Source organism: Sarcophilus harrisii, chromosome 1, assembly GCF_902635505.1.
Source record: "Sarcophilus harrisii chromosome 1, mSarHar1.11, whole genome shotgun sequence".
Taxonomy (NCBI): Eukaryota; Metazoa; Chordata; class Mammalia; order Dasyuromorphia; family Dasyuridae; genus Sarcophilus; species Sarcophilus harrisii.
This window is the reverse complement of record NC_045426.1, coordinates 227,306,441-227,334,142: the sequence shown is the minus strand read 5'-3', so window position 1 is coordinate 227,334,142 and position 27,702 is coordinate 227,306,441. Positions and strand designations below refer to the sequence as shown.

Here is a 27,702-nt window from a genome sequence, read left to right as displayed (position 1 = left end):
TTTGACAAATAAAGTAAGGAAACATTAAATACTAAATATGATTATATGATCCTTTATAACTTTAGTACAGACCTTAGGTTTTCTCTGTGGTAGTTCATGTAGCTCTAAACATTTCTTCTTTAATCATTCCCTAACTCACTCATTTATTCTTTCAACAAATGTTAACTTTTCCCCCTTATATGAGGGAATGCTCTCTGAGTTTGTTTCCTTCAGGTATATTAACAGTTGTACTATCCATTAAGAGATGAAAAAATGAGAAAAAAATTATCCCAAACCACAATATTGGCTCCTTATCTTGAAGCTTAAATGAATTTCTGGATTGGTGAGAGGAAAAAAAAAGGTTCTATATGCTTGGATAAAAAAGGGAGTATGTATAAGTCTGCCATATGGTCCTTTGCTTGTCTATCTGGGGATTAATACTCCAGTGATCTTACCCAAGTGCCTTTTGGGACCATATGTTACTACATCACAACTTGGAATTCTTTTATTTTTATTTTTGGCTGAATCATTCAAATTACCATTCTATCCTATTTCTTCCAGCACCTAGGACAGGGTCTTTCACAAAGTAGTAGGTGCTTAATAAATGCTTGATTAAACTGAATTCTTGATTTCTTTTATATATACTTTTATATATGTGTGTATATGTTGTTTCTTCTGTTAAATTTAAGCTTCTTGTGAGAAGAGACTGTTTCATTTTTGTCTTTTGTGTTCCCAACTTTCAGAATAAAGTCAGACATAAAGGGGATTCTTAATAAATGCTTGTTCATTAATTACTTTTATACACACACACACACACACACACACACACACACACACAAAATTATATACTTATTTTAATAAAAAGTTTAGTAAGTTCAATGCTTATAGTGATGCTATATACTAAGCATGAGATAGATGTTCAGTATAGAATAGTACAATTCTTTATGTCTATTTAAATATATCTCATAACAATTTTTTTTTTAACAAATAGGCCAAAGGTCTAGTTTATTTTATTGCCATTTCCTATCTATTTCCCCCTTTATTTTCTCTGTCTTCTTCCTCAACAGGAAGAAGGACTTGTTACTAATCAATTTTGCAAAGGTTCCTTTTTGTACAATGTGATTATAGGAATTTTCTCTAGAACTAAGAGAATTTTTTAGCCTTTTTTTAGAGACTAAAAGCTAGATCCAAAGACAAAAGACTTCCATTAATACTAATGATGATGTTGATACCTAACAATGATAATACTTTAAGGCTTACAAAGTGCTTTACAGATATTGTCTCTTTTGATCTTTACAATAACCCTAGAAACTACAATCCCATTTTACAGAAATTATGGTTTAATGACTTGCCTAGGGTCTTCCAGATATTAAAGTGTCTGAGGTCACACTTGAACTCAAGTTTTTCTGACTCCTTTCATTCATTATCCCATCTACCTTACAACAACAATTTATGTAGTATTTTAAAGTCTGCAAAGATATATCATTTGATCCTCACAACCCTGTGAAGCAGGTACTATTCTGATCCCCACCTTATAGATAAGGAAACTGAGGGACAGATCCTTCCTTGCCCATTGTGAACAAATATTTGAACCAGGATTTGAAAAATCAGGTCTCCCAGTCCATCCCTCTTGCTCACTGTGCGACCATTATCGCTTTACAAACAGAACCTGTCTGTTCATTTTACATACCAAGGCAACATGAACAGTAAATTCCACTCCTATGCCGACAGAAGCAATCAAGATGACCACAGGTACAGCACTCAATTTGATTCCAATAAGACCCATCATGCCAAAAAGCTCCACTGTCATTAGTGCCAGGACCATCACCTTTAAGAAAAGCATATATGGTTAATAGTTTATCACACTATATTTTAACACACTACTCTTTTACTATGAAAGGCAACAGATCATGTTGGGGATAATATGAACTTACTGGAACTCTAAATCAAAGAAAATGGAAAAAAGAACTGGGTCTGAAAGACATACGTTCAAATCCCTGCTCTGAAACGACTTTGAGCAAGTAATTTGGGGGGGGGGGCTATATTTTTCTTCTTCTTTAAAAAAAAAAGAAAAAAGAAGAAAAAGGAGGCTGTTGGACTAGACTTAGAACTATGAAACTCTGAATTCTTTTGCTCTAACGGAACCAAAGGAACATATTTTCTTTAAATTTGGTCAAAAAATTTTAAATGCCTGCTTCTGAAAAGAAGATGATTATTATGTCTCCCAATGATAGGGGCAAGGACTGACTCCTTAACATTTGCAAGGAAATTGAAGGATATATATAGTATTTGGTGTTCTAGCCATCTTTTTAGATTTCTCTGACAAATTATGACTGTCAGAATATTTCAATCAAAATTCTAGTATAAATAACTTGTCAGTTTGAATACCAATTCCCTATTAATAATAGTTAAATAGTAATATGTTTTTCTGCTTAGATTCTACCCATTAGAAATTACCTTCAACTTATATTTGAATAGGAACTTTATAAGTTTGGGGAACTTTTTTGGGGAGTGGAGGGAGGAAGGGAGGTCTTCACTCTGTCTCTAATATCAATAGGATGCGAAAGGAAACATAAAACACTTTGAAGTAAAAGTGATTTTGTTTTTTATTGGGAAATCTATGGACTAACTAAAGATGACTTGGGAGTAAGTTTAAAGTCTGGAAGAATGTGAATGTTATAATCAGTTGATAAGTATCAGATTACAGAGGACCTCTTGACTTTGAAGAAACATTTGAGAGACTAGAAGTATACAAAGCAAACAGTTAAGTCTGAGGAAAAACTTTCACTTTTTCCTTATATCTTCTCTGAAAAAAAAACTGTAGGAAAATATGGGGGGTAACCCCTGATGAATTAAAATTAGGAGTTTCTTGAGCAAGAGTAAAGGAACTAGGCACAAAATCTTTTTTTTTCCAAGTTAAAAGATTCAAAAGATATTTTCTTTCTTTTTCTATGTTTTGGGGAGGGTGGCAAAGGAGGGAAGGGAAGGTTACTACAATAAAAGTTTTATAAGCTAATGAAAGATGGACAATATAAACTGTTTGATTAAGAACTACGAAAACTATTTTAGACTAAACATTTACCTTTTCCCATACCTGTTGTATAGACTTATGGTACTAGAAACCAGTAACTAACTGTTCTGATTCTCTATTTTGGCTATTTTATAAACTCTTCAAATAGTACATGAAATTTAAACATGCACATGCCATTATTCAGTTCCACATTAAAGTTTACTTTAGATCTTAAAGCATACTTTGCAGAATTGAATAGGTTATATGATTTATATTATTTTACCCATTCTTTTGGTTTAGAGGCAAAAATAACAACTTTTCTTTCTATATACTGTTGTTATTTTATTTTTCTATTATTCTAATAAAATCATCAAATACAAATTGTGTTCATTATGAAAATTATTTTGTAAAAGAAAAATTTTAGGTTAAAATCCAGAATTTTAAAGTTACATTTTTGTGTTTTTTTAAATAAGTGCTTATGGTTAGTACTGTGTGCAATTTAAGAAAGGCTGGAAAAGCTCTCCTATCTTTATAAGGAAATTTTAAAGTCACATTAGTGGGTCCATAAGATTAAAGCTCTTAAATCTGTACCTTTACCATGAACCTTACTGCTTCAAGTAGAATAAATATATCACAGATGATGCAATATACACACTCCACCAGAGGCCCAGACATAAACAAAACCTTTCCGACTGCAGCAAGAGCTATGCTGAAAGGAATTTGACTTCAACAAAGACCCTTATAATAAACTTACAATGATCCCTGCCGTCCAGGGGTTCAGAAGGAAGACTGCGCACACCAGAAACGTGCAAGCCAAGACCACACTAATGGACAAGAGAAGCCAGTGCCGAAGACCGATGTACTGCTCCCAGAAAAGAAATGGGTATCCATTTGGGTAGCTGGAGACTCCAAGGCTTGTGTAATTATTGCAAATTGTTCTCACTTTTTCAATAGCTTCTACGAAGTCTGAAGTGTCACGTAACCCATTGAGGTAGAAAGGAAACTGAGCATATTCGATGGGCTCTGCTGGGGGGACTATGAGAGAAAGACATAATAACAAGTAAAGAATAAGTCATTGGGAAGAGGAGTGATTTTTGATCTATTAAAGCAAAAAAAAAATATGACATGATTTGATTTTGAAAAATTTGACAAATTCACATTTTTTTGCATGCTAGAGTCATTTCTAAGAGGGGAAAAGCATTATTAAAAATTTTGCACCAAAAAAATCTCTATAATGATAACAAAAATAGTATTTTATGAAAAACTGGACCTACACATTCATTTGGACACTATTCCTTAGAATGACTCAATTACTTTGATATCTTCATATTCTTGATCTTTTTAACACTTAATTTGAAAATTAAAAAAAAAAATCCACTCTTCTGAACTTGGTTTTTCAGCAATTAACATTCTTTGTAAAAGTTCCAAACAATCTGTGAATTGTTTGCTAAATCATCACACGAGTGAAAGTACTCAGTTCAAACCTAGTTCTATTCAATCATTTATAGAGCTATATAACATTAAAGTAATGCTTCACTGAAAAAAATGTAGAACTTTATCTTATAGCTATCTAAGAAACTTACATTTTCCATGCTTCTTTTTTAATGCAATGCTATCTATGACAACAGAAAAAAAAAATCCTTACACAATAAGCATTTAGTTTCTGCCGTTGTGTGTTCCAGACCCTTCAGGGTCATTCAGTTGACTTGCTAAACATGATTTGCCCTATTATAATCTCAACTATAAATTTTCATTAAGACAAGACTTGGCTGACTGCCACAAAGCTGTATGGTTCTGATACAGTGAAACACAATTGGCTTGCTATCCAATCACATTTGCAAGAAAACCAGTCTCCCTGTCTCACTCTTTGCTCCTCCAATTCAGCAACCAAAATATAGATATCTCTCTCAGTAACTAATGTTAATGCAAACTAAATCCATATAGGATCACCTTTAAAATTGTGTGCTTTGAGGTTATTACAAAAGAAGGACTTTGTATAAACAAACACCTTTGTATCAGTATAAATAGCTCTGACAAACTACAGTATTTGGTAGCTTGTGGAAATGACCTAACTTGGCAACTTGGCAACAATTCTTCCACACCAAAGTTGACAAGATTAGAGTAAGTATGTAATTCCCAAAAGACAAAATGTTGCAGAGACAGAATATCATTCAATCTGGAGACTACTTTTACTTTTTGCAGCTAACAAGGGGCACTGAAAAGAAATGACAAATGCAAGTTTCAGAGTTCAAGCTAAAGTAAGATAATATACTCTTAATTTCTCAAAGTGATAGAACCTGACCTCAGCACAATTCTATGTTCCATTATATATGGGCATTTGTCTCCCAAGCTTTAAAGTAAAAGAAACATATTGTTCTGTTTACACCTCTGAGACCTGTACAATGTCAACTGATCCAGAAAGTTACTGGGCCTGGAAGAAAAAGCTGAACACCTATATAAACTGTAAGACAATTAAATAAAGTGTTACTCACTTCTCAGCCTTGTGTCTGGCATGTAGTCTGCTTTGTCATGGACCCATTCAGGACGGTGAGGTCGAATGTTGGCCTGAGAGGCAGCATATGCAACTGGGTCATTACTGACCCAAGCCGTCAGGTAGATATAGAAAGCTTTTGGGTTAATGATACCATCTGCATCCACCAGACGCTGTTTAGTCAACTGCAAAATGGGAGAAACAGAAACCTTTCAGAATTGAGTTTGGTTTTCAAGGTCTTAATAGTTAAAAAAAAAAAAGAAAAATAAAAAAAGATAAGTATGTTCATTTCTAGAGAGAATTGAACCAAAATTTATACCAGTATTCATAACCATGTATAGGATACCCACTGTTTAAAAGAGCAGAAAATTTAGCTGGAGCCTATTTGATTTTTTTTAAAGTGTATCATAATATGCAAAGATTGTTTACAACACATATATAACTCTGCAGATGGTTCTAGAATAAATTGAACCAATTAAACCTGAATGCTAAAAGACTGTCTGCAGCCAAGGGGGAAAATGACCAAGCTGGAAAAACATATTTAAAGGAGAAAAAAAAAACCTGGCAAGAATCCCTATACACGTCTGTGTGCAGTTAACCTCTGTTGTTAACACTGAAGGAAATGCCACCCAGTAAATGGAGGAGAGCTATAAAAATAAAACAACATCTGTATAAATTTTGCTAACACTTGCCTCCTATGACCTGTGTATTCAGAAAATGCCCAACGCCAAGAAAGTAAAAGAGTGTGTTGCAGTAATCTGTTGACTGTGGGTAAGCCTATTTCAAACTTATAGATAGTTGAACATTATCCAACCAAAATCTGACTTGTGGACTTCATTTAGATGAATATCATTTTTGATTTTTTTTTCATTTGTTTGTTTGTTTATTCTAAATTCTGACCTGAATCTAGCTATAGGTCCTTTTAATGAAATGAAAAGCAACAGTAACAATAGTTAAAAAAAGAAAGTGAGAGAAAAGAGAAACAAAGAAAGAAAGGGAAAGAGAGAAAGGGGAAACTAGAATCCAAGGATCTGGATTCAATTAATCCCCAGGATATGCAACAACTGTATGTCTTCAATCTGTCTTTAAGATTGTATACTCCAGCTCCCAATCCCTATGGATACAGTACACTTTTTCTCTCTCCTAGGCACAGGAAATTATATCAAGAGGTATGGTCCAATGACATTAGTTCTATGGTCTACCTGGTACATAAAACCAAACCCTACTATTTGAATGTCTATCTTTAATACACCCCTTTCCATGTCCAGATATCTCTATTCAAGCTCTTGTCAAACCTAACAGAATACTGTCACCATAAAACGGTATGTTCCATGTGCCATAATGTTTCTAACTTTGAAAATACACTCGATCTATTTGTCATCTTTAATCACAGAGAAAAAGAGAAAGAGAGAGAGAAAGGGAGGGAGGGAGGGAAGAAAAGAGGGGGGAAGGGAAGGAAAAAGGGAGAAAGAAATGGGGGGAGATAAAAATAGGATCATTAGCATCATTTTCTGTCTGAAGGCAAAGAAAGCAAGTTATATAGACAGGATGGAAGTCTTAAAGAGATACTTTCCTTTTAAATGAAAAGAGGCTCAGATAAAGTTGCATATTTCAATAAGTAAAAAATTGTTTTAAAATCCAAGTGTCAAGAAAATAAGATGCAATTGCAGTGGGATAGTACAGTTACCACATAAAAGTGACTGATAGTAGTTTTTTGCTGGATGGCTTGGCCCATTAACATTCCAGGTCTGCCTCTTTTTATGTGTTACGTTCATGATAGAGCAACTTATGTTTATTCCTTTAGGCCAGAGTGACACAAAGGAGTCAAATAATGAAAATGATTATTCCTTTAAGTCCCTCTACTAAACACTTTTTATGTCTTATTCCTCTCCCTTTCCTTCCAATGCTTTTTTTTAAACATCTTATTTTCAGATTTAGATTACAGAAAAATAAAGCCAGAATCACAATAGACTAGGACAGAAGTCAACCACCAATGACCATTTATATTCATTTAGTGCCTTTAACTTTTTTAAGAGTTCCTGAGTATTATCCTTAAGATGACCCTGAGAGACAAGTTAAGTGCTGTTATTCCCATATGACAGAGGAACATAGGATAGAGATAGGGAATGGATCTGTGATTTCAGAGGTACAGGAAACTCCCATGTGAGAAAACTTTCTCCACCTTTTCTTTCTAAGGCCTAAGGCTTATTCTCTTGGATCACAGTATGTTACTCCAGGATCCTAGTTTATATCCTTTTTGTAGGGAAGACTGATTGACTTCTAGTTAGAGAGATTAGCCAAGGATCAAAGTTTTTAAAATTTTTTTCCTTACATCAAATCTAATTTGCCTTTTCCCAAGGAAAAATTTCCTAATAATTAGAACTATCTAAATGTTGAGTGGATTGCCTTGAGAAACAGAGGGTTTCTCAGCACTAGAGTTCTTCAAGTTGAGGCTATTTAACCTTTTGTACAGTATATTATAGAGGGGATTCCTGTTCAGTTACAGGTTGGACTAAAAGTCCTTGACAAATCTGGAAGTCTTTCAGTAACAAATTTTTCAATTTCTTTAATGATCCCCAAAGATTCTTAAAATATACACAGCTAACCTTCCTAGAGCATTTCACTCAATATTCATAACATCATAGATTTAGAGTTGGAAGAGAATTTAGGGCCTTTGAGTTCAACCTCCTCATTTGTAGACAGTGAAACTGAGGGCCCAGAGAAAATAATTGAACTATACAAACTTAAAACAGGTAATTAAATGATTGAGACAATTTCAACCTTTTTTTGGATCCAAATCCACTCCTCCTATTGTAACATAAGTACCTACCTGGCTGATGTCAATAGGCTTATCTCGGCTGCCAGTTTGTACCAGGAGTTTGTAGGCTAGGACTCCATCATCTGATCCATTTTTATAATTATTCTGCATGATCTTCCCAGATTCCCAATCACTGTCAAATGCATCCTGTAGTCCTAGAGAAAGAAGGCATATCTTAAAATTCTAACCAAAACAAAGCTAGCATTTATTTCAGAGGACAAAAAAAATGAGATGAAAAATAAATCATCCTTTTAAAACAATATTAAATATGCATTCTGTTTGATGACATTTATGAGAACATAGTTTTTATGAATGAACTGGAATTGATCTCAACATACTTGAGTACATTTGAGCGTGAAAACCACTAATACCTTGGGAGGATAAAAAAATTTAAGTTTCGCACTTTTTCTTAAAATCTAGATTTTTAAGTTTGTGTACCAAACATACATTTACATATGTGCATACAGCCACATAATAATATATGTCCATGACATACACATTTTCTTCTTCTTCCTCCTCCAAATTCCCATCTCATCTTGTTCACTATTTCCTACCACAATAGAAATTGGTAGACTACATTAATTCAAGAGCACCCCAGAAGGAAGATATGTACTGTGCACATGAATTCTCTTAGCAACTGTAAGGTGCTAAACTACAGGTTCTTTCATATAGCCAGAAATTCCACTGAAAGAGGAGAAAAAAAAAACACTCAAGCTTCCAACTTCAAACAGCAACTCAGCTGCTTCTTGAGCACAGCATGAGTGAACACGATTTTGTCAATTTGTTCCATCTGTTCAACTTGTGTAGCTAATATAAGCTGTGGGATCTACTGCCAGCATATGTAAAGATCACAGCCAACACCTATTCACTCTCAACTGTTATTTTCCTCTTTGCCACCCTTAAAAGGGGTGCATGTGTGTGTGTGCATTTGTGTGCGCGCTTGTTTGCTCGTGCACACAAGAATGGGCATGTGTGTCTGTGTAGGAAGGAGAGGGAAGGAATAGGGGTGTGGGTGGAGGGGAAATACCTCACAGCACAAAATTTGGATCAGATTTAGAACAGGAAGCCACAGCCCCATCAATACAAGAAAGCTCTGTAAGAACAGATGACAAACCGCATGTCCAAGGAAAAAGAGCACTTGGGGGAGTGGGGGTGGGAGGGAGCCCACCAACCCACCTCACACACAGCTGCACTGAGCTTCCATAATCAAAACCATCATTACAGATCTGATCGTTTAGCTACAGCTGTAAAGAGATAGAAGTGTTGGAAGAGAAAACATGGCCCCCCGTGACACAGCCCTAGGCTTTGAATGATCACCAGCATTTACAAACTCTTCACTGGTACCACCTCTTCCTCCCTTTCCCTTCCCCCCTCTCCCTTCAAAGTCACCTCCCAAGTAGACCTCCAAAGCCCCAAATTCTCTCTCTCTCTCTCTCTCTCTCTCTCTCTCTCTCTCTCTCTCTCTCTCACACACACACACACACACACACACCCTTCTTTTGAACAAAAGCAGCAGATTTTTGGTTGAATGTAGCCACTAAGAAGGGATAAATGCTTTTTGTTGTAGAAATTGTGAATTTAAATACAGTATTTCATTTTAGAAATTTCATATAAAATGGGGTTTGTTTGGCCAAGATTTTCCAAAATGGACAGATCTTCATGTTGGAAAAAAAGGAAAAAATAAAATGAGATTTATTTCTTTACCAGAGAGTAGTGAAGACCCCACTTAGACACATTCTGATTACATTCTATGTAATTGCTTTGGGCTTTATTTTTATATGGACAATTTGGGTATCTGTTATGTGTGGTCTTGTTGGTGAAAGAAAGGCCTTATTATTCAGGGTACGTGTGGGGGGAGAGAAAGACATTTATGGAGGGTAAGAGAAAGGAGAGAAAGAGAGAGAGAGAAAGAGGGGAAGAGAGGAAGAGGGGGGGGAAGACCGCCAAGGAACAGTCACTTTTAAGTTGAGACACACTCACTGCTTTTCATGGAAAAGCATGCACCCAACATGAAGTACTGAACAGATGTTGTTTTATTGCCTTAAGCCTTTTTTTCTTTAAATAAACAACAAAACATACTCTTGTGTTTTCCTCACCACAATAAGAATTTTCATGACTTTATTACTTGAATCAGCTTTGCTTTAACCCTTTCACTTTCTTTTCAAAGTAGTACACTAAGCCTCTTTCCACTGAGATATCAAATGGTACAGCTCAAGAAGATTTTAGAACTCAGCTGCTCAGTAGGTATAACTGAGCCATTTAAAATAATTTTAATAATTTCTGATTGGCTCAGAAAAAAATCACGTTATGAGATGACATAACAACATATTAAACTATAAGAGGTATTATAAGAGATGGGGTTTTCCCTCAATGAACATTTTTATTCCCTCAAATATCCCCAGTGAAATGAAAGCCAAATGTTAAAATAAGAGCCTGAAAACTTCTTTTGGTAAAACATGTCATGGCAAAAAAATAAAAATAATTAAAAATATTTCTTGACTAGATATAATTCCAATGGCAAAGCTTTTCCAGAGCTATGTTATTTAATGTTAATAATGTAGATTGCCTGCCAAATTTGGCATGAAATATGAATCACCACATTTGTAGCATAGTCAATATGAACTATAATGTGTATCCCTGATTTAGTATTGTACCATATGCATTTTGGAAACTGTGTAATAAAATAATTTGATGTTTCTCCTCTATATTTTTATCAGTTAAAATGACTAAAAGTAGTTGAAAACCAATGTAAGGAGATACATAATAGTTTCAATGACAACTCCATTAAAAGTCAATGAGAGTCACATGGCTAAAAACCAACACAATGCTTTGATAGAAAGCTGATTCGTGGATAATTGCTTCCTCAGAGTAAATTTTCAATCATCAAATCAGCCACCTAAGTCCTGAAAATAAGTAGGTGGCCAATGACCATAGTATTTGGCAATTTTATGTACAGCGGTCCTTGCCAAATCCCAACATCATTGAAGTTAGGCATAAAAATTCAGGGCTTGCTATGTTTTGGGAGTGTGACAAAATCTAGTTTAGTCTAAATGCTATGAATTACATTTACTACCAAAAATGATTATATCATTAAAACATAAGGTTTTCATAGATGAGCACAAATCTCAGGGCTTCTTCAAGTCTTCAAAGAGAAGAAAACAGAAATAATTTACAATAGTCTCTAAAGAGGTTTTAACCCTATCTACTGCCTCCAGTCAGACAATACATTTCTGCCCTCTTCCCAAGCTCTTCATTAGCATGGCATTCTGAACTTCCTAATGAAAGACTAAAGACACTGAAATAAATTCTACAATAACCCTCCTCTCTTGAGATACCAACTGGCTTTGCACAGCAGATCTCTTTGTCCTTTGTGGCAAGTTATTTGCATGTCTTTTGGTTAATGGGGGAAAAAATTAAAAACAGGGCATTCTTCAACTGCTTGGGTTTCTTTCTACTGATAACTTCCAATCCACTGTTTTCAAAACTACTGCACAAAAATGAAAACAAACTCAGAAAATAACTTAAAAGTTAATCTCATGAACATGTTTGAAAATGAGCTTAGAGTCAGAGTCCTCCTACAGTCACTTTCCCCTAAAATAAAATGGAATTAAATAGATCAAGGCCAGAGAGTGTTATGAAGCATTATTCCTTAAACACAAATTATAATTAGTCTAATATGTCATTTAATTTAAAACTCGTAGGAAAAAGGAATAATTTAAAAATCACAAAAGTTTTTGGCTTCTTTATTACGTAAAAATTAAAATATCCCAAAAGGCACTTAGCATGTGTCCACATATGCCAAGTAAAGCAGAGAATTTCTACAATTATATGAATAACCAAGTACCAAGTAGGTTTTCACAATTATGGAGATCCATCAATATAAATATTTCTGCCTGAACAATTCTGAAAATTACCTTAATTTGCTAGTTTCTTTTGCATAAACATAAATATTCTAGGAATCACTGACTGCACTCAAATCTATTAATAATCAAGTGAAAATTTAAATTATCTCATCAAACTAACAATATTCATTTACTTTTGTGATTTCTAACAAAAAGGAGGAAAAGGAAGAAATATATTTCCATACACAATTTAATCACTTGTAAGCAAAATAATGTATAATCTGATTAAATAAGGTAAGTGAGGGAATCATAAAAATAATTCATTTTAAATTATGATGCTTAAAAGAGCCAGATTCTTCCAAATCCATCTACTATAACTTGAGAGTGAGTCAATATAGAAATGCCATCAATTTGTTCAGGCCATTCTATTAGGTACTACTTGATGAAGTAATCTCCCTAAAGCAATCAATTTATTTTCAAGGAGTATCTCCCATGCTGGAAAAATCTGACTCAATGCCTACCAATGGGATTTCCCTTGGGAATGCAAAAGCACTTTGACCAATGATCACAGCAAGCATCCAATATATAGGATTATCCTCAAGTTTTATGTTACATAGATATTGTCTAAGGAAGTTGCCTCAGATTAATAGAAATTGAAAGACATAAGAACTGAACTTGGAAACTGCAAGTACTTCAGTCTTATCACTTAACAAAATCCATGATTATTTTCCCAAAGAAGACTTTTACTGAAAGAAAAGGCCTTCTTCCCTTGGATAACCCAAAGATCAAATGAAGTGATTTCTTTAAAAATAAAAGGAGCCAGGGGCAGCTAGGTGGTGCAGTGGCTAGAGGACCAGCCTTGAAATAAGGAGGACTGAGTTCAAATCTGGTCTCAGACATTTAACACTTCCTAACTGTATGACCTTGGGCAAGTTACTTAACCCCAATTGCCTCAGCTAAAAAATAAATAAATACATAAATCAAAGGAGCCTAACTAGTTTCTTACCTTGAAGCCAATCTCGAAAGTAGTGTAACCACATTTTAGGGAGCTGTTTGTTTTCTTCTAACATGACATACTTCACACTGCTGAAACTTTTGTGAAGGTCGTAAAGTAAGTGCTGGATATTTGGATAGTCTGCTTTCTGGGTAACTATATACATGTTGTAGAAAGAGAAATATTTGAACTGAGCTGCGATAAAGTCATATTCTCGGGTTTCTCGTGGCACAATATCAGTCAGATCCAGCCCATCTCTCACTCGAGTGGTTCCATACAGGCTGACTCCTAACAAACCCAGAAAAAGGAAGATAACCACAACCTGCAACAAAACAAAAGGCAGAAGATCAGAACTTGGGCAACTTAAGCTTCCCTTCTCAAAGAGAGATGCAGGCTACCATAAGTACCTACAAGCAGGATACCACCATAGTGGCTCAAGATTAAATTAACATTAATGAGTTTCTCCTCCTGGGAATCAGATCAATATCAATCATGTCACTAGGAGTTATAGAAGAGATTTCACAACGATAAACAATCTATTCAAAGAAACTCTAGGGGATATTTCCTACTAGGGATGCATAAAACATGCTCTGAGTTCTTCCTTTTAAAACAAACAGATCAACAGGCCTTTGATCTTGACTTTGAGGAATCCCTTAGAACATCCAAGTGTAGCACACATTAAGTTGTTCTTTTTCCCCCCAAAAAACAAAAGGTGGTGGGGAAGAGAGAAGAAACAGGTAAATTTAACCAATATCATAGAATAATAAAAATAGCTAGTTTTTATAGCTGTTAAACTGTGCTTTTAAAAGTTTACAAGATATTTTACAAATATTATTTCATTTTATCTTCACAACAATGAGGGAAAGTGGGGGTTGTTAGCCCCATTTTACAGAAAAGAAAATTGGATCAGACATTTAAGTGACTTGCTTAGCAGCATATAACTAAGTATGTGAGGCTGGATTTGAACTCAGAACTTCATGAATCAAAGTCTAGCACTCTAACCATTGGTCCAACTGGCTGCTTCATTTATTCTTCTCAAGTATAAGTTTTCAACCTTTTTTTTGTGTCATGTATGTACTTCATTTTGTGTCATGGATTGTCAAGAAGTCCTTTCTCTGTGTAAGGTTTTTGTTTGAACAAAATAAAATATGTGGTATGACAAAAGAAAATAATTATGTAGAAACAGAGTTATTTAAAACAGGTTCATGGGCCCCAGGTTAAGAGCTCCTTTTCTAAATGAAAGGTAGAATCATCATTTTTGACAGATTACCTTGGCTTTTGGTTTCAAGAGGAATGGTGCATAATGTTTCTCAGCAAAAGATGAAAGGGTCCACTTAGTACAAGGTGGCTCCAGGCAATGAAGATTTGAATCTGAGAACTGAGAGAGTAAATCTCTTGTTGAGCTTGTACTTTCTGGACTATGGCAGCTGAGGTTATCCTGTGTCATGGTGACAGGCTGTACAGAGATCTCTGAGCAAGGTTCTGCGGTGGTATAATACACTTGGGTATGAGGATCATATTCAGTGCGCAACTGAACTGTTGACTGCATGGTGATCTGAGTTTCATGAGCAAAGCTGTGACTGCTGTATGGCGGTGGAGGGCTGTAACGAGTGTTGTCATTGGAATCTGTGTAGGCCTGAGGTTCAACCTGAATGACTCTGCTGACACAAGGACTGAAAGGAATTGGGAAAAAAACAAAAAACAAAACCCAAAGATTCAAAGCTTGCACTGAAATTAACAAAATTTAATCACTTGGTATTTTTAATTTTATGCAAGTCTGACTTAAGAAGAAAACACTATTTTTAAAAACTCAACAACTGTTCAGATTCATGCTGTGTACTCTGCAATATAAACCACTGATAATATGTCTCGTTAGAATATTCTTCATACCCCTAACCTCTTTTGACCCTGTTCCAATAATTCTGGGTGAAGGGCAAGCATTATCCACCCTTGATGGATGAGGGATTTTGCCAATGGTCACAAAGCTAAGGAGAGACAGAATCAAGCGTGGAATACAGGTTTCTTGACTCTTAGTCTAGACTTTTCCTGTTATATTATATTAAGACTCAGTTAAAAAAAAAGTAAAAAAAAAAAGACTCAGTATATTTAAATCTATAAAGTAAAAATAATATGCAAATGACTTGATAAATACTCCAAAATCATTTTTTCTCAATGTGTTAAATAGTTAATGACCATCCCTCCTTTATATGTTAAAAAAATTCTGTATAAAAAAGAATAAATTAATTAACCAGATGGCTGAACCTGAATATATCCAATTAAACCACACTGAATGATAGTGAATCTAACCTTCCCTTCACCCACTTTTATGACTTCTGAAATTTTTCTTTCCAAAACTATATATGGTAAATATCCTACTACCTAACTGCCTTTATCTTTAAATTTATGAATTAGAAGATGCTGTATAAATAGTACTGCTCTCTAAATACTGAATACAAATTTGATTATCACAGAGGTTTACCTTGTAAAACAACAGAAGATATCCAACCTCCTGTCCTCCCGTCTATATAGGTCCATGCTTAGAATAGCAGGGAAAATGAGCAGAACCATGGCAAAATTAAATACCACAACTATAGCAGCCTAAAAAAAAAAAAACGAAAAAAATTAAGGTCAGGAATAGGTATCTTCTCAAGATAGGAAATGATTTTAAAAAGACTTCAAGTTTCTTTGAATTTTACCCAGTAATACCTGAAGTAATATACTTGAATTTTTGAAACTGTATGTGACAGTGAATGATATAGCTAAATCAGAAAAATACTAAGTAATGTAAAAAGACATCCCTTCATGGCTTTATTAGTCTGTCATTTGGCTACAATCCCATCACTAAAAGACAATGATGTATGTGACTGAAGAAAGAGAAAACAAATCTGGTCTAGGAGTTACAAGGCCTAGGTCCTAAACAGACTATATAACCTTGTTATATATATATATATAACAGTTAGCTATATAACTAACTTAATTTGGGCAAGACACTTAGTCTGTTTCCTCATCTAATCAAATAAGATCATGTATGCAAATTTCTTTCCAAGTCTCAAAGTCAACTATTTTCACCATCATTTGTAAAATACGAAAATAGCACTTAATTGGTCTTCTCTGAGGTTCTCCACTTTTTTTAAACCCTAAAAGGCCTTGCTTTTCCTCAACAACACCCAACCATCCCCCATCCCAGTCACATAGGTGCTTTCTTTCCCTCTTGAAACTACTTTGTACAGACTTTGAATTTACTTTTCTCTATGAATATTGTATCCCTCATAATAGAATGTAAGTTCCTTGAGGGCAAGGACTATCTCTCTTTGTATCTCTAGTACCTAGAACACAGTTTTATAAATCTGTGCACTTAATGTCTATTATGTCTAATTGAATGCAATTAAAAATTCTGAGCATATAATATAACTTTTTGAAGTTCTACTTATAAATTACTATAAAAGAATTCATTCACACATACAAAGATAGGACAATGTAGATATTTTTAAGATGATTTGTAAAAAAAAAAACCAAAAAAAAACACCTTCCTTTTCTGTAAATTTCTAGAATGGCACTGATTTGACATTTTTAGAACTTGTGCATAAGACAGATTGAGTATATCATGTCACCTTTTATAAACAAATTAAAATTTCAGACATTTCCTGTGAGGTTTTTAATCAGCTTCATATATCCACTGCAATACCCTGTGGTGCTGCTTTGTATGCATATTAAAAATAAAAGGTCGAGGATAGTAAAGCAGGAAAGAAATTCATTTATGTGATTATAGCATATAAAGAATAAACAAGTATAGATTTTTAAAAATCACTCCATATTGTAGCATAACCCTTAGGTTAGAGTTTAGCATTCTAGCAAACCTCCTGCTGACTTAGTAAAGATCATAAAATTGGGTCTTTACAGGCTAAGTCAACAGAGAACTAGTTGAATAGAGAGCTAATAAGTGAGAAGAAAGTTATTATAATTTTTTTTGTTCTGAAACTATAAATATTCAAGATTTAAATAAAAACACTTAGAAAATTAAAACAATTTTACAGTAAAAATGCTAAATACTTTCAAACAGGGGAGAACACATGGGGAAAGAAAAAATAGAACTAGGTGGCAACTTGAAGGAAAAAAAGAGGAAAAAAGCTAGCAAACAACAACAAAAAAGATGAAAATACTATGTGGTGATCCACATTCAGTCCCCACAGTCTACTTCCTAGATACAGATGGTTCTCTCCATCACAAGACTATTGGAATCGGTCTGAATCACCTCATTGTTGAAAAGAGTCATGTATGACACATATTTTTATATTAAATATATTATATATCGTGTGTATATATGTATGTATATATATATATATACATATATATGTATGTATACACACACATACATATATATATATATATATATATATATATATATATATATATATATATATAATACTTTAATACTATGAAGTTCTTTTATGCCTGAAAGGTTAATTTATGCCCAACCATCACTGAAAACATTCAAGGAAAAGATCGGGAACTTCTGAGAATTCTCTGAATAAAACAGATTGCTGGGCATGCATCATATAGCCTTATACCACATAGAGGCAATATGGTTTTAAGAGATTTGTAATTTCATTTGAGGGGAGTTTTGTCTTTATGTCTCCCCAGTACCTCACTCATTACTTTGGTCTTCTTTAGCATTTAATAAAAAATTGTTGAATGAATGAATGAATCAAAAATAAAGGCATTCATTTCCTAGTGACTTCTTTTAAATGAAATTATAAAATATTCTTCCTTTTAAAGAAGTTTATCCATTTTAAAATTTGTTTTTATTCTTCCTTAGGAGAGACTTTTGAAAAAATAGTCGGTGGAATATATGATGCTGAGGATTTCTGAAATGTATTAGCTTTATGCCCTAGAGATTGAGTATAGAAGGACTGTTTTTCCAACCCTACTCTTTTCAGTGGTGGAAAGTAAGGAACATAGAATATGGAGACTAGATTAGGAGGAGGGAATGTTAGTCCTAGAAAAAAGAAACATGTGGACAAAGCAGTCAAAAAGAAAACTTTTCCTGGTTTTCTTGTTTTTCTTTTCTTTCTTTTTTTTTTTTTAAAGGTATAAATGGGAAGCACAGACTATATTTCTGGGGAGGGGGTGATATCTGAAATGGAATGAAACACACATTTTGTGGTTTCCCCCCATTAATATCAGTGATCCCTTAGAAAATCCAGCTGCTACTCTTGCATCTGTTAAGTGAAGTGAAAGAATAATAGTTGTTTGTGCTGGAGTCACTGAGAGAGAAGCCAAGCAAGGCTAGTAGGTTGGGGCCCTACCTAAGGTATGTGCTGCTATTTTCCATTCCTGGCAGACCACCCAAGGAGAGTGGGTGTATATCATAGCCAGAGGTGATGAGCAGCCAAGGATGCCTGTCACTTAGACTTCCACCTTATGGATGACGATTGGCAATTCTCTTCTGATAGAACATGAAGAGCCCAGATGTTCCCTCTTTCAATACCCTTAGCACCCCAAGGCTTTACTTTTATTAATTAAATTCTTACAACAGCAGTATAGAAAGTTGTTGGTGCCAGAAAAGGAAAGTAGTGAGTCTTTTTTTTTTTAAATTACATATAAACAGACCAGGCCAGTTTCTTGACAGGTCCATATTCTGAAGGAACTATGGATATTCCTTAGAGTATATAATATCCTATGAGAAAAGCAGCTTAGCATAGTGGATAATGCGCTAACTTCAGAGAAAGGAAGTCTCGGGTTCAAGTCTCACCTTTGACATATTAACTCTGTAATTATAGGCAAATAACTAAGCCTTTCTCTTAATGCCTTCAGACAACTTTATAAAACAGTAAATTGCAAGGAAGCTGTTGATCTGTACTGGCAGAGGAAGCTTCTTGCAGGGACCTCCCAATACAGACTATAATTAAAAGGATAACTAGCCCATATAAGAATATATACATCTATTGATATGTAAAAAATAAGTACACAAACATATTTTGTTATGTTAGTTGTAAAGATAAAAAAAATCCACATATTTTGATTTCATACATTTTATACTCTGATAGGAAAAACCCCCACCCTTCTCTATTTCTTTTTAAAAAAAGGATATATTAATACTGATTTGGGAGATTAGTACATATTCTTCCCTAACAATACTGAATTAATTCATACTTGATAGTGCCATTATCTATAGAAGGATACAATCTGACCTATAATGTATTAAAATGCATGTAACAATGAATGTTATCATAGAGTTCTTTATTTTACCATAAAAGTTACAAATGTAGTTATTAGGGAAGTATTTTTAATTTCCATTATGCACAATTAAGAAGTATCCTTGATGAAACAATTCTTTCCATACCTAAAATAATGTAGCAAATCATAGTGGGGGAGGGGTACAGGAAAATTTTCAGGCCATTGCATCATAGTTCACTAAGTGGTTCCTCAATGGTCTAGAAGAGTTAATGAACCTTTCCCAAAGGCCAAACTTCTACTCAGGAAGCAACTACTAATGAAATGTTAAACTAATATTTGAAAAATTAAAGCAATTTCTAAGAATAGCAGGATTTCAACTACAAAGCCTTTGGCTCCCTACTCTTTTTTATTAATGTCCTTCTTTGCTTTTAGAATGGCTTTTCTAAACCAGTGGACACCTGCTGAAATCCTAGCCACCACTCAAGGACCTGCTTGAATGCCATTATCCTCCCACAATCAGAAATGACCTCTCCTCCTTCTTTGAACTTCACTTATTCTTTTATCATCCAATATATATCCCTTAAGATGGAAAAGTAGAGGATAGGAGGAGTCTCAAGAAACTCAAACAAATAAGCAGCATATGGCATAATCTTAATTGCAGAGTCATTATAGACTTCCCATGAGCTGAATCCCCAATTTTCAGGCAACTAAAAAAATGCTGCTACCCTGTACTAAATGTTTGGAAGAAGGGAAACACTGACATACACAAAAATAAAAGCGATAGCATGATACAGATAAAAGAATACTGGATTCAAGGTCAGAGGAACTCAAATCCTGACCTTACTACTTGTGGCTAATTTGTATAAGTCATTTAACTTCTTTGGGCTCAAATTTCCTCATCTACAAAATGAGGAGATAGGATTACATGATCTACATGACCTCAGATCCTTTTAAACTCTTAATGGATGACCCTATTGTGCCCCAGTAGGTCCACTGTATCATAGTGTATGTGTTCTGTACCACAGAAGCATATATAAAACCCCAAAAAAGGAATCTTGAAGTTTAGGCCTTTCTTTCCCTTCATTACTGATTAATTGGTTGATTTCTTCTCTTCCAGTTAATTGAAATATAGGCATACGAATCAATAATCAATCACCAAGAACTTATTAAACATCTATGTAGTAGGCAATATACTATGTGGATAAAGACAAAAATGAAACAGATTCTGTATGTTGAGGAGTTCACAGTCTGTCTACTCAAAGAAATCTAAAGGGAGTTTTATGCCAATCAAAGAGGTATTGACAATAGTAATCACCCATGAAACACCTTAGTTTAAAGCCCTTTTGATGTGTCCTTCCTTTTTCTAGCTTTTCTAAGTTCCTAAAGAATTATCTTATTTCATGTGTTCATGTGATAATAAAGAAAAGTGGGAAGAATCAAGGGCATCTCTGTTTCTAAATATACTGTAGTAGATAAATGTAAACTGCTCTTATTGCTTAGTGGTTTTTAATGTTGAGGAGAGGGAAGGAAAAAAAGAGAAAAGAAGAAACTATTTTAAGTTCTTTAAGGTGCATCAGGAGAAAGCAAAAATCACCAGTGTTTTCTTGTTTAAACTAACATTAAAGAGGAAAAATTTGGGAGAATGATATATGAGTTAAATGGAATTTAAGGTATAAGTTAGGAATTTCACAAAGAAGTACAGTTCACTGGGGATGACTTTGCATTTTGATGATGGTATTGTGATTAAAAGAAACATCAGCTATTGAAAAATCGTCTCATTCATATTGGTCACACCTTATGACATGCAAAACAAAGACATCGAAAGCCCTGACAATGTATTTAGAGAGCAAAGAGAAGGCATGGACCCTGCCTAATGGGGTCTGAGTCTAAACACTCTTCCCATTTGGAACAATAAGGAGTTCTGTTCTGGGATTTTTTCATTGAAGAGCAAATGCCATTCAGTTACCAGCAGAGCCCCAGTGCAGGTCACTGGGTGCATACTTGACACATTATTTTGCCCCAAAGGACTGGAGATGGTGTCATTGCTTATTTGTATAGAGATGGGATTTGGACACATGCATGAAGAGATCAGACATTTCAATATCACCAGAAAAATTCACCTATGTCTTTTAATAAGGCTGGAAAAAGTTCTACTGGGGCGCAGGGGGTGGAGTTGGAGGAATAAAATGGATGTTAACATCTGTTTCTTTATAGGACTGAACAATTTTGGTTCACTCCAGATCCTTACTTAACCTGTGGGAGTCTCTCCAATTTAAACACAATGAATACAACTGGATACAAATGATCACAATTGAGTACATTTTAGAAAAAGAGAATTTGTAAAGCCTATTTGCCATTGGAAGATGTCAACAGATTTTTGAAAAAGTGATCAAATATCTTTTAAGTAGCAACTCTTTTAGAGTATTGAAGTAATTATGACATTTTTGGGATACTGAATGAGGCAGAGTTTCCTAGTGTAAAAACAATTCCTGGAGCATAAAGGAGTCCTCTAGGGATGAAAGCAGAGTTTACTAAATAGTGCTCTAGTGGCTTGAATCAGAAATGCAGGGTCCTAAAGACTATTTTTTTCTCCCAGGAGATTTTTTTAAAAACTAAGTAAAAGGGTTCTTTTAAAAATTTTACATAGGTAATCTTTAGTATGGTCAAAAGACCAAGTTAAATAAAAAAAGAAAATATAAATTTTATCTTGGTTTCATCTGTATTGCTGAAATAGAAATAAAGAAATGAAACGAGAAAAAGAGAGTTGGGGGAAGGGTAGAAAGATTAGATTTTTTTTTTTTTTTTTGGAGATACAGTTGAGAAATTTCAACTACATCTTGAAAATTCTGCCTGTCATCTGTGACTTAACTTCCTTTTGCTTCAGTTTTTTAAATGTAAAACTCAAGGTTTGGGCTAAGTGGCTTTCTAAAGTCCTTCTGGTTCTAGGATTCTAAAGTTATAGCTGTGTTAATAGTTTTGCTGGGAAAGGTTTATTTGTTAGCTTAAGTTAAGAAGTTGAGTTAAAGTACTGAGTGCAGTCCAGGTTGAAAGATTTTTTTGCATCTTGGTGTATTTCGGAAATTCAAATACATGACAAATCCCTAAAAGTCAAATAATGGATATGATGACACAAGCCTAGTTCAGATAAAAAAATCACAAGTTAAACAATATATCACAAAACACCTAATTAATTTACTAATTGGTTTTCCTATTCATGTATTACCTACAACCTCCCTCCCACCAATTTTTTAAAACTAAACAATATCAAAAAAGTAAGGTAACATGAATGGGCAGAACTTAGGGAAAAATGATATTTTATGATACTTTCATCCATAATTAGAAAACTTCAGAAATTATGCTATATATTTTTTAAAAATCACTCTGGTTCTTTTTCAGACAGGGGCTGGTGTTTTTTGTTTTGTTCTGTTCTCATTTTATCTTTGTGTTCCCTTAATTTAACAGAGTCCTTTGAACATAGTTAGTTGTTGATAAATGTACACTAAATGGAACTGAATTTAATTAGCCTATGTAACAGATGAATTTGGGGGAATTTTCAAAGAAATTCTCAGAATTCTTACATTGATAATTTGGAGACTGAAAAACTAAGGAAAATATTAAAAAAACACTCAGATACAAAACTTACTATTTTTTACTAGCTTTCTAACTTCTTAGAAACTTAGGATAAGAGTACATTCTTTACTATGAGAATGACATAAATGAAAACTAGGACCTGCTGAAAATTTTAAAGGTAGTTTGTTTTGTGACACCTAAACTCTAGATTGAAGTTTTAAATCTGATTAGCCATCTATATATATATATATTCCATAAAGAAAATAGATAACCCATGGATTCCCTTACAAGTATCCCCCTTTTTGAGTCTGTGAAACCTGAGTTTCTGAACTGAGACTTTTCAAGCATTTCTAAGAATCTCTGAACTTATTAGAAACTTACCTGGAGTGAAAATGCCCGAAGAGCAGGAATAGGGATTAAAGCTGCCATAAAGAAGGCTGTGACATTGCTGATTGAAGTGAGGGCCACACTGGCTCCAGTTCGCTTCAAACATTCCCCTGTCCTGTCCTGGAAATGACATATAGCACCTTTTAAAATTTCATACAGTTTAGCATCTCATTATAAAACTATTAGTTAATTTAAGTTAAGAGCAAACTTCTAAGTGATTACTATGTACTAAGCACTAGACAGAAAGTCTAGAGGGGTTTCTTCCCTCAAGGAGTTTATAATCTAACAAGTGGAAGATAATATACAAACATCTATGCATATACAAGATACATACAGCTAAAGATAATCTCTGAAGAAAAGTACAAGCACTGAGGGGGACCTGGAAAGGCTTCTTATAGAAGGTAGGATTTTAGTTAAGCCTTGAAGAAGTTGGGAGGTTGACAAGGAAAAAGATAATACCAGATAGAGGGAAGGGCCAGTGAATGTTCAGTGAGAATCAGTAAGGAGAGCAGTATCACTGAATTGTAGAATATGTGGAAACTGGAAAAGTAGGAAGGAACCAAGCTATGGAGAATTTTGAAAGCCAAATAAGCTTTTATATTTAATCCTAGAGATAAAAGGGATTAAGCCATAACACAATTCAATTATAAAGCAATTTGATATAACTACAATATGTTTAGCTTTATCTCCTATTGCCAGCATTAATAATGGTGTCTTCAATATTTTGATACTAAAATTATCATAAATGCCTTTTAAAAATTGCATTACAGTTGAATGAGTGTCATATAATGATTTTAAAAGGTTAATAAAAGACTCAGCATAGATGCAGAATTGAAATTTCAGTTAATGATATCATACAGAAATATTTATTTTATTAATGAGGACATGCATTGTGTCAAGTCATCCGTTTTCAATTCTTTTCAAACAACAAAACCAGCATGCATTGACTTCACCATTAAACTATTTGTCTTCTTGAGTGCTAGCATTGAATATTCTTTTGAAAAGCATGTTGCAATAAGCCAAGAGACCACACAAAGATTTATCCTTTATTCAGAAGTTTGGAAATATTCCTTTTCTTTTGAAATATTCTTTTTCAGACTTAAAGCTCTGTTTACTTTTTATATGAGTACATAAAAACTGATTTGTAATGACAAAAGACTAAGTTACTGAAAAAAAAAGGGTATGCAATGAATCTAGTTTTCAGAAAATTAAAACAAAACCAAAATCAGGCAGATACATATTGCTTTGGAAAAGCCATAGTATATAGAAAGGAAATCTCATTCAAAATTACATTTCGTCTTTAAAAAGAAAGCAGGTGTTTCAAGAGCACTTTGAATGTAAGGATAACAATTTTCCAGGAATTCTTGTGGGTCTCTTTAAAGTTCACCTCAATTAAAATAAGTGTTATTTTAAAAAAATTAGGGGAAACCTCACTTTTTCTTCTAATATAGCATATCTCTTAATGTTCTAAACAAATTCTTCTGATCCCAGCCATTTGATTGTAAGATTTACCACAAAAAATGAGCTTAAATAAAAGGAATATAGTACTATTAATTGTATTTGTGTTTGCCACTGGCTCCCTCTCATTCTTCCCCCATCTCTTCCCATTACCTCAAAAGGGATTCTTTTATTTTGCCCCGTTTCACTGAATGCATGTGCCAAAAGGAAAACATCATCCACACCGACTCCAAGAGCAAGAAAAGGCAAAACCTATGCAAAGAGAGTTAAATGACAATGGTTTTGTTACACTGATGACCCACTGTTTCATTGACTGGTCAAGCTACTTAGAACAACACCTCAAGTATTCTCTTAAGAAATATCCAAAATGAAGTCTATCATCTTATTCTGTAGCTCTTTTGAGATTACCCTTTGAGATTTCTAGCAGCTTAATGCTTTCATAACTCAATCTCAAACACAGAGCTACACATTAGATCACTAAATACAAAAAGCTTTGAGTTTTTCAAAGTAAGAAGGAATGAAAAAAGATTTTAAAAAACCAAAACAAAGTAAAATCTATACTGACAATTGTTCCCTCTCTAAAGACTCACTCAAAACATTTATTCACTCTTCTATATCTTTCTGGAGTGGAAAACTTAATGAACAATACTACTAAGTACATGTCCTAGTGGAAGAGAATTCAAAGTCCTTTGCCATATGAAATGAAAATGGTTGTTAATTCAAATCATGGAGAGGGAGTAGGTGCAAATGAACATTAAATGAAGGTTCCTTGAGTACCTGAGTTGTTGCAGCATTAAAGGAAATTCCAATCAATGAGCACAGGCCCAATCCTGCAGCTACCGACAGTGCAACCAACAGGACGCCAGCCAGTCCCACAGCACCTTGGGATTTGGCACAGTCCCACCGAAGCATAGTTAAACAGGCATAGGCGAGCTGTAAGCAAAGCAATGAGGGTTAGGGTGGGAAGGAATAAAGAGGAATTGGGAGAAACAGGAATAGAAGAAGAAAAATAACACAAGAGCCAAATATTAAACTATATAAGATGATTCAACAATTTTCCCAACTCTGACCCGATATCAAATATACATGTGGATATGCATTGCATTACAAAGAAAACATAAAACTAATGATACTAGAAAGTCAAAGATGGCCAAATTGCAAATGATAAAAGGGCTTATATTTTAATTTTAAAATCATTATAAAGTTTGAAAGTTAAATGTTAACAGCCAACTGGTATGGAATTGGGGAGGATCAACAGAAGAGAATCCCTTTTTACCATTAATAAGTAGCCACTAGCAACTCGGATAACACTGACATCTGAAAAGGATTTCAGGATGTCATCCAGAGTAGTTGTAGTAAAAGAAAGCACCTTCTGGGTAGAGTTTTGTGCAACACTCTGATGAACCACCTATGGAAAGAAAATAACAAAAAGTCAGAAATACCAAATAAAATGATGGATTCAATTAGGATTCAAAATTTTTGAGACTTCCCCCCCCAAAAAATCATTAAAAGAAAAAATATTCTCTATGTAATATAGGATGGTTGACCTTGAACTCATCATCATAGAATTATAAAATTTGAGAGTTAAAAGTGACTTCAGTGGTCATCCAATTCAATCCATTAAATGACTACATGATTCTAGGACAATGAAGACAATTTTTAACCAAATTTAAATATATAATCTAAAGAGAGTATCACTGCAGTTCATAGAATCATAATAGGTTTAAAACTTTAAGTGATTTTATATGTCAGCTATTCCAACCCCACGCTTTATGGATGAGGAAAATGAGACCCAGAGTTAGGTGAAGAGACTTCATATAGTCACATAGGAAGTATAGAGTAGACTAAGAATTAAACCTAGACTGGTTCAAAATCTAAGGCTTTTTTTTTTTATGTTATGTCATTCTTACTTCCATTCATTCAAAATGACTAATTTTTTTAAGTTTAAAAGACAAATGTCCACAAATTACAAATCCTTCCTTTTTCTATCATAACTCTATGGTTGATCTGTAACTATATCAATTTTTGCCCTTAATAGAAAACAACAAATTCTTAAGGGCATTCCTCTCCTTCTTCATTGGCTGGCCACTTTTAAAAGGTCATAAGCAGCTCAGTCGAGGTCACTGCTTGGGAAACAAAGGCCAAATAATATCACATGACCTCGCCAATGGGACTGCAGCTGTGAGCAGATTTTGATGCCTTGCTAATGTTTTCCAGACACCTTTTCTAACTGACCAAGTGCCTTTATACAGTGTTATGGTTTAGATCTACAATTCACATTTGGACATTCAAAATATTTTAGATAACACCAAAGGAAATAAGGTTTTAATTTTTAAACTTTTAGTTTCGGGGATATAAGAATTAAATCTCCATATTAGAAAAAATTAGTGATTTTATAGTCACCAAATTCTCAGTAATATTACAGTAAAAAATTAATTGCATTTGCCAGTGAATTTTTACTAAATTGTATTTTTAAGTTTTTTTTTAATTTTAAAAATGAAATTTATTTCTATATTTTTATTTTTATATCAACCAAATTTCTGATGTATACTTTCACCTCTTTCAGAGCTATCGCTTTTAAAAAAGAAGCCAGGCAGAGGGGCAGGAAAGTAGGAAGAAGGAGGGAAGGAAAGAAAGAAAAAAAGGAAGGAGGAAAGAAAGAAGGAAAGGAAAAAGGAAGAAAAAAACAAGAAATCAGAAGGAAAGAAGGAAGGGGAGGAAAGGAAGGAAAGATGGAAGGAAGCACTTCTGTAAAACTAAATAAGACATCAACTATGTATGGCAGTATAAGCAATATTATATATTCTCAGATTCCCATATGTACAAAGAAGAGAATGAGGGAAGTACATTTTCTGTCAAGTTTGGTCATTACAAAATATAACATCTTTTGTAAAATGGTAAACTTGGTGAGGGATTTTAGTATCAAACCTAGATTAAATGCATGGCTTCTGAGTGACTTGGTCATGGCTTCTGGAT

The 27,702-nt window shown here is 34.1% G+C and overlaps 1 protein-coding gene across 3 annotated transcripts in view; it reads right to left on the bottom strand.

Moving 5' to 3' along the window:
- PTCH1 (patched 1) overlaps window positions 1-27,702 on the bottom strand; it is an 83,671-nt gene that overhangs the window by 14,121 nt on the left and 41,848 nt on the right. For all 3 annotated transcript variants that reach the window (XM_031937701.1, XM_031937700.1, XM_003761310.4), the window contains exons 9-19: window positions 26,003-26,134; window positions 25,504-25,659; window positions 24,880-24,978; window positions 23,263-23,388; window positions 15,614-15,732; window positions 14,405-14,807; window positions 13,147-13,456; window positions 8,311-8,453; window positions 5,482-5,665; window positions 3,744-4,024; window positions 1,670-1,807 (exon numbers count right to left, since the gene is read on the bottom strand). In XM_031937701.1, the coding sequence (XP_031793561.1) occupies window positions 1,670-1,807; window positions 3,744-4,024; window positions 5,482-5,665; window positions 8,311-8,453; window positions 13,147-13,456; window positions 14,405-14,807; window positions 15,614-15,732; window positions 23,263-23,388; window positions 24,880-24,978; window positions 25,504-25,659; window positions 26,003-26,134 (2,091 nt within the window). The remainder of the gene's footprint in view (window positions 1-1,669; window positions 1,808-3,743; window positions 4,025-5,481; window positions 5,666-8,310; window positions 8,454-13,146; window positions 13,457-14,404; window positions 14,808-15,613; window positions 15,733-23,262; window positions 23,389-24,879; window positions 24,979-25,503; window positions 25,660-26,002; window positions 26,135-27,702) is intronic.